Genomic DNA, 12,379 nt, shown 5'->3' on the forward strand with positions numbered 1-12,379 from the left:
TAGTTCAGGTGGATTGTTTCCGATACTTTTTGCCCAAATCGCACACGAAGTGGATGTATTCCATCTGGATCTGTTCAGGTTTTGACATCACACATACAGGTACAGCAGAACTAAACGGGTGATAAACTGCTGCAGTTGTACCATCAACATGTCACAAATGTACATTGAATCACAGAAATAGGTTTTGGAGTGAGTATGTACATTTTGCGAAAATCATCTTACAGTTTACACTAGTATGTGGCCACTGCAAGATTCGGGAACCTTCTTTCGTAATCGGCAACGCCGCAGAAAACTGACTTTATCTTAGCAATACTTACTCATGAAAATAACGTGTGTTGTTTTGTTTCTCTTCTGGTTTTGGAATCCCAACACTGCTAAAAAGGCACAAATGTACCGAGGAATCACACCAAACTCACATTATAGTAGACTATCCCAATGACCCGTACATTGTATGATCTCATGGGTGATCGGCTTTGAGTGAGGGCACAAGTCGGGGCGAAGCGGCTTGACGAAGAGCAGTGTGAACCCATTTGTAGGACATGATAGAAAAATTCTGGCTTGACTTTGATCCGGATCGATGATCTATCAGGATAGATTTTTTAGTGTGAGCGGGGTCTTTGTATTTCAAGAACATGCAGACCTTTTTCAGAGAAATGCATTCAAATTGAAAATCCCATCAAACTCATCTGCATGAGTAAGGTTATGAAAATGACACAACTCAGATGAACTTCCATGCTTATGATAAGAATAGGGAGGGGTTCATTATGATTTGTACTGATCAAATTACACAGTTAAAACATGTTCCACAACCTTATGCCTGGGAAAAGTACAGTTATGGGAAAAACGGGATTACAGAATTTCCTCATTGACTATGCAAATTTGCATATTATTATATATATCATAGTGTAAATCTCTGCCAAAGCTACCTGCATACCTAATATGATAGAAAACCATCTTTCCTTTCTTCAGTGACAGTTATCCTCTTTGGAATATTTCGACAAAAATGCTCTAACTGTTCCAAAATTCAATGTCAGGGGGCCTAAACCTGCCCCACTTTTAAATATCCTGACATCAAGACCACTGCATGTCCGGGCTAAGAGATACATTGAAAAAAACTGCTATCAATAAGGATAATAATGATAGAATTCTCTCATTCATTATGCAAATATATTCCCTTAAGCTGCTGGTGGACGTTAACCTGGCACCCAAACCAGGGCTCGAAATACTGGGTGCATGTGCACCCTAAATTGGAGCTATGCACCATCTTATAGAGGTAGTTGCCTTGAGAGGTGATTGCCCCAAAGTTAACAGGTTCGATTGGCTGTCTTAATCACCTTCCCTTTGTTGGGCCCAACTGGAAGTTGACTTGTTGGAGAGGCGATTCTCCCTAGGCAACATAACTCCCTAAGCTGGCATTAGAGAACCTTGGCCCGTGTAAAAAAAATAGTGTATCAGCACTCCCCCCAAAATAAACAAAGAAGTCTGCGAAGGAGGCTAACAGGTTTGAAGGCATTTAGAAAAACTACTGTCCTGGATGCTTAACTTGCTATGAAACGCAATGCCTCTGACATGTGTCATTACCATGAATAGTAACCCTGAAGTCCCTGGAAGCCTGCCCTCCCTCGTTTGTAGCTGTACAAGTGTACACCCCCTGATCATTCTGGATTGCGGTGTTGATATTCAGCAGCTGTCCCCGGGACAGTAATGTCAGTCGTCCATCTGAAGACAGCAAAGCACTGTCTTTCCTCCACTGTACCATGGGGGGAGGAACTCCATTGGAGATGCATTCCAGGGACAGAGACATCCCAACTTGCACAATCACAGGAGTAGGTGGCTCAGGCCCAGAGATTTGAGGTTTTACTGCCAAAACAAGCATGGGGGAAAGTAAACATGAGGGAGAACATATTGTAGCTTACTTTTCTAAATCAGAATTGCACACATACATTTGATATAACAACCAAATGCCCCCTCGTTATTCCTACTTTACTCCAAATTTCTACCAGAATATGTAGTCCCATTTTCCCCTTATATCCTGTTGGTGTGCCTTACAGTATAGAGCTACGCAGTCCAGTATTTAGATGCTGGAAACTATGTGACTTGTCTAGAAAGTCTTGATCACAGATGAAACTGAGGCACAACACTCACCAATAACACTGATGTTGAAAGCCTTGTGACTCTCCCCAGCAGAGTTCCTGGCAATGCATTTATAAATGGCAGTATCCCCAACCTGCCAGAGAAAGTGTTAGTATGAGCACTGATCTGACACCTACTGGCTGACCCAGGCCATGTCTCTGTAAGATACCTCAACAGACAAGATTCTAGAAAGAGTTATAGGTTATAGACCTACTCACTCAAATATCAAACTAAAGCAATTTGTAACTAACTGATACATGTAACGTTACTAACTAATGTTCCAATATCATAAATTGTTGTCTTAAACTGCTAGCACCAGGCCTCAAAATACTTTTTATCCTAAAATTGTTTAAAGGGATACACAAGTCCAGAGGAGAGTGTTATTTTGAAACAGACCACATCTTTATGATTACAAAATCAAACGAATATGTAAAAGATAATTTTTATTTAATAATCCTAGATGGACAAAAAAAAGAAACATTTATATCTAGGAACTGAGTAGTGCCCCTTTATACAGACCCATTGGGTGTGATGCATGATGGAAGTGATGCATTAAGTATTGCTTTCTAAGGGATAATTGCTGGAAATCCAGGTCAATTTCTGAGTTAAGATGCTACGGGTGAAAATTGATGAACAGCAATTCACACGATACAAACATTATTTTCAACATCGGGTCTAGATTTCTTATATATATTTATCAGAGCGCACCATTTTTCTGAGGGCCTTTTCCCCCAAATCTTAAATATGGGTTTCAATGGGATGAATGACAAAGATCAAAGTCCATTTTCGACCCAAATCGATTAGAAAAAATCTTTCTGAGACTATAATTTAGCAAGCAAATATCAAGAAAAATGATGTTAAGCTCAACCCATGATTTCTTAAGAGGGCCCCCAGTGGAATTTGGCTGTGTGATATAATGTTATATCTGTCTGTAATTTATTTGGAGGGTACTCTGTGGGTTATCAGAATATTGATGCTGTATAATGCAACTGCTGCCTAGTCCAAGTTCAATGTCAAGTTGATACAATTACATTTTTGGATACACAAAAATATCATCTGTAGAACCAGAACACTCTCCTCTGGCGTTGAGTATGGCTTCAAGTATGGATGAAATCTGAATTCTTTGTTTAGCACTTAACAGCTTGCACAGTACAGTACAGAAAAAAAATAATTCCATACATACAGTACTATATATTCAGTACATGAACTGGCACAGAATAGGTGCACGTATCACAAATACCTAGTACACAACTCTAACTTTAGCTGCTCCAACAATATATGTGCATGACATATTTACAACATCGAAGATGTCTTCAACTGTTACAATCTCCCTGGCATGGATAACTTTGAAATTCCTCCTACATTGTACATGTAGATGTACAATATTGGTGGGCCAGAATCATACATAATGGAGACAAGGAATCAGTGTTCGACTTTTTTTCTCACCTTTACCTTCCTGATGGTGAGATAGTTGGACACACTACTCAGCCCACCACTCTGTATGGTGGTCTCTACCTCTGTTGTTACTCTACTGTCCCCAACAGGCCAGGAATGGCCATTCTTCAGCCAAACAAAAACTGGTGCAGGAACTCCAGTAGCCCGGCAAGCCAAAGAGACGTCCTCACTCTCCAACGGTTTCAGGGTTATCATGTTCTGGCCATCTGATATACTGGGTGGAACTACAACAGAACAACTTATCATTAGCATAAAGGGAAGTTGTAAGACTTAGAATCACTCTACATTTTAAGGTTTCCTCCCTGGCTAAATTGGCTTTTGACTTTTCATTGTTTTCTCATTAACAGATAAAGAAAGAACTGTAACGTTGGTTCACATAAACTCTCGTGGTAATATAAACTCGGCATTTTCAAAAAACGGTGTATTAAGGGAAACGTGCTAGATGCAACATCAGTTTTAACGCCAGCAATGCAAAGCTGATAAACTAACGTATTCAGAACACTGGCTGAAAAGCTTTGATAACTATGCATTAGACGGTGGCGACAACAAAAACTCTTCTTCTCTTATTGACACAGTCTGGGGGCTTCGTGGGAGAATCACACTACATGGTTGTTCGCTGGTTTTATAAGACAAATGTCACATCCATTTCCTGCTTAACACAATTATTTACAACACAACGTATTAGAATCTCTTTTGCTAATCTTCAGTTGGACTTGTGTGATCAATCATCAAAAACACCTCTTTGTTGCTACAACCTACATTGTCTTTTTTCCTGCCGCCATATTCATTACCCAGAATCGTGTTGTGCAGCAGACGGCAAAGGTTTGTGAGAAACCCTTTTTTGTCTAAATGTTGCGTGTGATAGTGGACTGAAGGCAACATTTTCCTCAAAGCTTGCTCCTGACACAACCAGAAACACATGGACATAGTAGTATTACCATTACCGTTCAGAAAACGGCCGTACTGCACACATCAGTCCTTCGGAAACAACCCGTTTGTTGAGTCGGTCCCCACCATCATGGCAACGTGTACATTATTCAACGGAACGTTAGCTGGATGCCGTAGAAATTTGTCATGTTTTTTTGTTGTTGCTTGGACACGTTAATATGACCTTAGAACTCACTTCATGCCAAGGTGGGAACAATAGCTGCTGTATAAAAGTTAATTTGCAGCAAGATATTGATGAGGAATCTTCTCTCCCGAAAAAATATAAGGACCTGTCCGAGAGCACCGTTATTCTGCGTGCGGTGGACGGTAGTTTCAAATTACAATATTATGGTATCAGCACGACAAGAGAGAAAATATAGCATATACAGCTGTAGCATTAGTACAAAGGTAATCCATGATATTGATAGAATAAAAAAAAAAGGATGGTTTACTGTTCTGCCAGATTGGTTTCAATTAACTTGTATAACAAAAAATCCTGGTTTTATGTGAACTAACGTTAGCTGACAGTGCTGAATATTGACAGCTGGTCATGAAAGAATTCTAAATCTGATTTCTTGGACCAAATGGATGCTATCAAATTTCATTGCCTTTAATATGATATTTTTCAAAGATAAAATATAGCACTTTGGTACATAACACTGCAATGAAATTATGTTTTCCATGTGTATAATGATCAAAGCTACAAACATACATTCACACAAACTGATATCTATGAAGTGGCCAAAGCTATTAGAAAATGATTTTTTTTAATTAGGTAAAAACTATCATTTCTAATAACCATACAGATGATAAGTAGATATCAATTTGTGTGAACGTACGTTTGTAGCTTTGATCATTATGCACATAAAAAAATAGTTTCATTGCAGTGTTATGTACCAAAGTGCTGTATTTTATCTTTGAAATCATATCAAGGGCAATAAAAACCATAAAGTCATCCATATGGTCCAAAAATCAGATTAGAATTCTTTCATGACCAGCTATAAATACTAGTATAGCACTTTGGTACATGACACTGCAATGAAATTATGTTTTCCATGTGCATAATGATCAAAGCTACAAACGTACATTAGCACAAACTGATATCTTTGAAGTGGCCAAAGCTATTAGAATTTTTTTTTAATTAGGCCACACCATCTTGATTTTATGGATGACATCCTCTGGAGACCCCAAAACTAATGCGCGCGGGCAAAAAAAAGAAAATCCAGCAAAAAAAAATGCTGCTAAACCACAGGACTAACTAGTACAAAGCTGGTATTGCAAATTGAACCACAGAACACAGTTTATTTGTAGGAGGTACATGTAGGTTGTCTTGTTTATCATAGCAGACTCAGCGCAAGTGATTGATTTTTAATATATTGACAAGAACGACCAAAGAAGTATACTATTAGAAGGTATTTGGCTCCAAGGACTGTGGATGATACATGACTGTGATGAGAATACTCATATACACCCATAAGGGCAGTTTCAACATACATGACATTGAACTCCATATCAAGCATTCCATGGTTTACGCTCACAAATCTCACTGTGAAATCTCTGCCAATCCCTCAACTCCTCTCCCATGTCTCCCATTATTGCAAAAGAAACGTGTGAGAGCCACTCTGGACAGGTCGTGTTTGAAATTGTCTGGGCGATACTCGCTGGCCGCCGCGATCCTCTCGTACAACTGTGCAAACGCAAAATCCCCCTAGCCAACATCGATGGCATACCAATCCACAAATACGCCCCAGTTTTCCAATAAGCCAGTGTCACAGGGATCTCGCACCCCCCGTGAATTTGAACCCCCCGGTTCGAAATCACTAGTGAATTTGCACCCCCCGGTGCGAAATCCCTAGCGATTTCGCACCCCTCTGGTGATCTCGCACCCCCAGGGTGCAAAATCGCTAGGGATTTCGCACCCCCCCCCAAATTTGTTAGCCCAATACTATATTATGTGTTCTGTTACGGCATTCATAATTCACACTTTCTTAAAGGTACCTACATCTAAAATATGACATCCGTAGCTTTTGCGGTAAGGGAAATACACGTTTTTGCACAATGTATGCAAATGAGGTCCGCATTAGCTTTCATTTTTCCGACGGGACCAGGCTTCAATATTTTTTTTCTAACCCTATTTAACACCCGTCATCCATTCAATATAATGCATAGGCAAAGTACCACAGGACGTAACTAGGTAAAAATAGAAAAGCTATAGCACGTCGGTACCAATACTAGCGCCATGATTGGTCAGTACACGATGTCACACGACGTGACATAAACAAATAGCTGGGTAACGTACCACATGACGTGTCAAGGCGCAGTCTGAATGGAATATATAGTATGTCATCCATGAGGGAACTAGATGGGAGGGCAAAAGATTGGTGTGCCTTCTCTAAAAACATCGGAGCAAAGATTGGTGGAGCAAAAGATCGGAGCAAAAGATTGGTGTGCTTCCGCCGCGAGCTGTGCGCTAAGAATGATTTGGATATAGGTCTGGGGGTTGTGACAATGTTGAAACCACCCAAGGGTGTTACCCATTCATCGCTACAAGACATGATCCTGCCACCCCCGTTTTACAACTTGTTTGTCGGCTACTTGGCACAAAGAGATTTTGGGTTTTCACTTGGGAACGGCCTGACCACCTTGCTAGCTAGTACGTCGGTTGGAGTTGCTTTCCTTTCAAAACACGTTTTTAACACCCGTCATCCATTCAATATGTGATATAATTTTGTATGATAAAATGTTATTCAAGTCTCTAAAATGATTTAAAAAATCAATAATGAACACTGAAATAAAACTATGAACTAATCGTACATTCCTCATGGCACCAAGGAAGAAAATTACAACGAATCATCGTGCACAGAGAGTCACCATCATCGCGCTGTGCTGAAATACTAGTAGCGTTACATTAGTCCAGGGCATGGGTTCCCGTAGTCTTATATGTAGATGTTTGTTCTGTCAGACACAGCAACTTGTAATACTCTCGATTACCACATTAAACTATGGCTTTATTATATTAAAATGCAGTTTTAAATATAATTGCTGCACAGACAGAGCACATTTCGAAATATTTGGGGGGGGGGGTCAAAATCCCTAGGGGGGTTCGAGGAGGGTGTGCAAGATCCCTAGCTGGGGGGTGCAAGATCGCTAGCGATTTCGCACCGGGGGGTGCGAGATCCCTAGTGATTTTGCACCGGGGGGTTCAAAATCAGGGGGGTGCGAAATCCCTGTGACACCGGCACCATGCTAGCCTTTTGCGGCAATCTAAGTCAGCAAGTTCCGGAGTTCCGTGTAGACTTGGAGGAGGTGATTTTTTTTTTTTGACAACAGGCGAAAATCAATGCGCGCGCGGATGTCATCCAGATGATCAGTAGATATCAATTTGTGTTAATGTACCTTTGTGGCTTTGATCATTATGCACATAAAAAAATAGTTTCATTGCAGTGTTATGTACCAAAGTGCTGTATTCTATCTTTGAAATCATAATAAAAATCATAAAGTCATCCAAATGGTCCAAAAAATCAGATTTAGAATTCTTTCATGACCAGCTATCAATATTCAGTACTACAACAGTTATTTCTTAATTCATTAGTGAGAAAACAATGGAAAGTCAAAAAGCCAATTTAGCCAGGGAGGAAACCTTAAGAACTCTCTCTGGCTGTAACATTCCCATGAATTATACATGTTCTGAAAAAAGACAAAGCACATAAATTTCTGTACATTGGAAGGCAAGTTCCATGGTCAGTTAAAAGTACAGCATGTATATATAACGACTTACTCAAAGGGCAAAAACACTTATTAATAATAAGTTTCATTGTAAGCCCAGTCCCAGGCAATGTATATAATTCATGCTGGCTACAGCAACATTTTATACTTGTTATAGGAGAGATGCAGGAAACAGGCATGAATCTTGTATGAACAATGTCTTAATCAGTGCAAGAATGAAAAATTAATTAAAACCAGCTGCATACAAATTATAATGCATATATCTTATCTAAGAACTTACCCCACACTGTCACAGCCCAGGATTGTGTATCCTCCCCTACAATGTTGGAAGCAACACACATGTACACGCCCTCATCCTGAAGGCCACTTCTGGGAATATGGAGTGTGTCACCAGAATTTCTGAGTATGACTTCATCTCCAATTTGCACATCCTCTCCGTTCTTCAGCCACCGAACAGAGGGTCTTGGGATGCCACTAACCAAGCAATCCAGGGTAACAGAATTGTTCAATGTAACAGTGACATCCCTGACGGTCGCCCTTCCACCAACTGATGGAGGAACTGCAAAACAAGATTTCATCAGAGATTAGGTGGGAGTATTATGGAGTATGTGCATCTGTGCTCCAACTGCGATTGCACATTAGAGGATAATTGGTTTCTTAGCTGCATAGTGAAATGGATTTTATTTGCCAATATATTTTGGCGCAGTTTACTGTATAGATATACCTCCAGCTCAGAGTGGATTCTCCCTGATCAGCCATGTGACATCAGCTTGTAAAAGGTGAACAGACACCCTCATACCAAATTTCAAGTCATTTGTCTTTCATATACAAAATGAATGTAGTGACACTGAATCCCAAAATATACATCTTTGGGTGAAATTGGCAAAAAAATCCCAAAATAAATCATTCTGTCAGAAAGTGAAGAAAAGATCAGTCTGACTGATCTGTTGCATATTAGTTACACTGTTCCAATATGTCACTTTGGTCATGTTTGGTGTTGCATGAAGGCAGGAGATCAGTCACAAAATAAGCACATACTTTTGAAAACATTTAAGCATTACACACAACATAAAAAAGATTGCTCTGGGGTAACACATACTTGGTGTAAATTTCTATCGGTATAGTACCGGTACTTCATGATCCGGTATTTTGGACCTGCACCTAATCAATTTTTACAGTACAGTACCGGTACGCAGCACTATATGTTAGTCTATGTTTCTTTCCCAAGCTACAATATCAAATTTCATTTGATATTAATATAAGAGCACAGGAATCCAAAATATACATTTTAGGGCTGAACACAGCCCCCAAAAATAATGATTTCTAAGGCCAATATAAAATAACGAAGAAAGTCTTAGGGTATTTGCTCATTACATGTACCTCAACACAGAATTTCAAGTCATTTGTTGAGTCTATTTGACCAAAATGGCGGGAGAAAAAAGATTGCCAGCAAAAAATAACAAAATATTTCTCTTTATGGTAAAATATGAATAGAGACTATGGAGTGAAATATTAATAGAGAAGGTAAATCTGCCCCACACAATACATGTAACTCACCATGGACATTAAGAATGAACTCCTTTGTCAAGTTGCCAGCCACATTGGATGCAATGCATCTGTATATACCAGTGTCATCTACTGCAACAGCAGCAATGCTCAAGGTTCCAGTGGGCAAGACAACATGTTGTAGAGAATTGCCTGACAAGGGTTCTCCATCCTTGCTCCATGCAAATGTAGGTGGGGGGATAGCATCCACATTACATGGCAGACTGACCGGATTCCTAACAGTTACACTGACTTCGTTGCTTCCACCCTCAATGCCATCTGTGGGCGGGACTGAATAAAAAGAATCAACAACTGTCATCAGTGAGTTACAAAGATGGTACCAGTCATGCTTCTGCTAATCACAAAGGTCTTGAAGTCCAGCTATCTTTCTTGTATACAACAGGTACAATGTACATGTAAATAGCAGACCCTTACTAAATACCTGTAGGTTGACCTGTCTGGAGGCTACCCAGTTAGGGAGAGACAGAATAGTAAACAAAATTACAACTGAAAACACATTCACTCTCAATTTCATAGGAACAAAAAATGAGCGGTGTTCTTACCAAATACCTGCAGGTTGACCTGTCTGGAGGCTACCCCTGCTGGGTTGATGGCTGTACAGGTGTAAGGACCAGAATCTTCAGGCCTGGCAGAACTAATGATCAGAGCGCCTGTGTCTGAGACGGACATGCCCGGCCTGCCACTCACAGATTCTCCTTGATTGTTCCAGGACACAGTTGGGGAGGGCACACCATCAGCATCACATGTCAGCACAACCTGGCGGCCTTGTACCACGGTGTACTCAGTCTTGTCTTCAGAAATACTGGGGGCAACTGGAAAATAAAAGAAACTTTGGAAAATGTAGTGAATCTGATAACATTTTATTTCCAACGCACTTGAACTAACGGCACTCCATCACTGGTTGCCAGAGAGTGGTCAGGTTTTGATGAATGAACTTTGAACACATTCATTTAAAGAACATAGTTTACTTAGATAAGAAATGCATTCATACTGTTCATGGGTCCTTCATCAGGTTCTGTGTTACAAGCTGCAAACGCATGTGAGACGTTTTCATGAATGTACCTTCAGAATCTGATTTATATTTTTTAGTGCTACGCCAGACAGTGTGTCTAACTTTTGCAGGCTTTTGTAATTTTGGTCTCTTCAGAAGTTGGTAATGAAGTTAAGAAAACGTAAATAAAGCTTGTAGTCTATAATATTCTAGCTTTCTTTTGACAAAAAATTGTGACTGTGCGCTTCTCACCTCATGCGAGGAGGGCTATATCTAGCGCATCCCAGCTCATGTTTTCACTGGAAATAGGCTACGGCGCACTGAATGCGCGGCCTGACGTACATGTTATTAGTGAATGTGGCCCGACTAACAAAATCATTACGAAAAAACGACACCCCTTACATCAACTATGACCGTCTGCTTATCGGCAAATATGTTTGCAATCCCAAATTCTTAGTGTTTTATGAAATATCTGATAGTTGTGTCCGCTAGGTACAGATCATATATTTAGAGGCGCGTGCCATCTCTACGCAGTGACCTTCTATTCAGCGCTTCCATCATTATTGTATTCTGTTTTTTGATAAAACAAAAAATGAATATGTACATGGACAATGTCATGTATATCATAAATCCAAATGACAGCTATGTGCATGCACTTGGTTTATTTGCCTTCCTAATTAGCATAGTCAGTGGTCACAAACACAGCTTAATTATGCATCTAAGATCAATATAAAATCAGTGCGATGTTAGGGCGCATGCGATGTTAGGGCGCCCCCCGTTAACAGACTCTGTGGGTGACTGGAATCAGATGAAATTGGCCAAATAATTTGTGAGATGAGGTGGCCTCCCAGTGGGTTGCTTTTTGTAGCAAATGGTGACCCTCTGGCTGGCTAACTCCTCTGGAAAATCGTTCAAACTATTTGGCCGATTTCTACTATTTCATCTACCCACAGAGTCTGGAAGAGACAAGCATTTACCCTGGACATCTAGAATGTAGTCCTTCCTGAAGTCACCAGCCACGTTACTTGCAACACAAGTGTACCTGCCACTGTCTTGAACTTGGACTGCAGCAATCCTCAGTGTACCAGATGGGACAACAAGATGCTGAAGGGAGTTGCCTGACAGAACTTGGCCATCCTTTACCCATGAAAATGTAGGAGGAGGGAAGGAGTCTACTTCACATGGCAGGTCAACTAGGCTATCCACCATAGCAGTCACTGTTCTCTCAGTGACATCCTCAGGGCCTGATGGGGGGACTAACAACACAGAGCACTATTACATTTTACCTTCACAGTTAGTACACATTTACAACACAAAACAAACAATGTAAGTTCATCATGAGCCTATCATAGAAGTCTGTGGTGAAGCCCACATCTGTAGCATGCACTGCAATAGAGAGTGAAGCTTAAAGTCTCAATAAGCTAGATGGTGAGACTTAAACAGAATGTGACAGTCTTTCAAATCTCATGAACTCTTTATGTAACCCTTAGCTTGAATAGGTCAAACCAATCTAATAAAGTTGATTCTTGGATTTTTCCAGCATAAATATGGAGCAATTGCAAAAAGAAAATCTGTAGTCCA

At 40.2% G+C, this 12,379-nt stretch overlaps 1 protein-coding gene across 1 annotated transcript in view; it reads right to left on the reverse strand.

Moving 5' to 3' along the window:
- The window catches only part of LOC136441281 (hemicentin-1-like), a 141,503-nt gene that overhangs the window by 61,738 nt on the left and 67,386 nt on the right, over positions 1–12,379 (reverse strand). Inside the window, exons 28-34 of the mRNA XM_066437478.1 lie at positions 11,776–12,054; positions 10,350–10,619; positions 9,799–10,077; positions 8,522–8,800; positions 3,580–3,812; positions 2,146–2,227; positions 1,582–1,860 (exon numbers count right to left, since the gene is read on the reverse strand). Coding sequence (XP_066293575.1) covers positions 1,582–1,860; positions 2,146–2,227; positions 3,580–3,812; positions 8,522–8,800; positions 9,799–10,077; positions 10,350–10,619; positions 11,776–12,054 — 1,701 coding nt within the window. The remainder of the gene's footprint in view (positions 1–1,581; positions 1,861–2,145; positions 2,228–3,579; positions 3,813–8,521; positions 8,801–9,798; positions 10,078–10,349; positions 10,620–11,775; positions 12,055–12,379) is intronic.

Source organism: Branchiostoma lanceolatum, chromosome 9 (genome assembly GCF_035083965.1).
Source record: "Branchiostoma lanceolatum isolate klBraLanc5 chromosome 9, klBraLanc5.hap2, whole genome shotgun sequence".
In the NCBI taxonomy this organism is placed as follows: domain Eukaryota; kingdom Metazoa; phylum Chordata; class Leptocardii; order Amphioxiformes; family Branchiostomatidae; genus Branchiostoma; species Branchiostoma lanceolatum.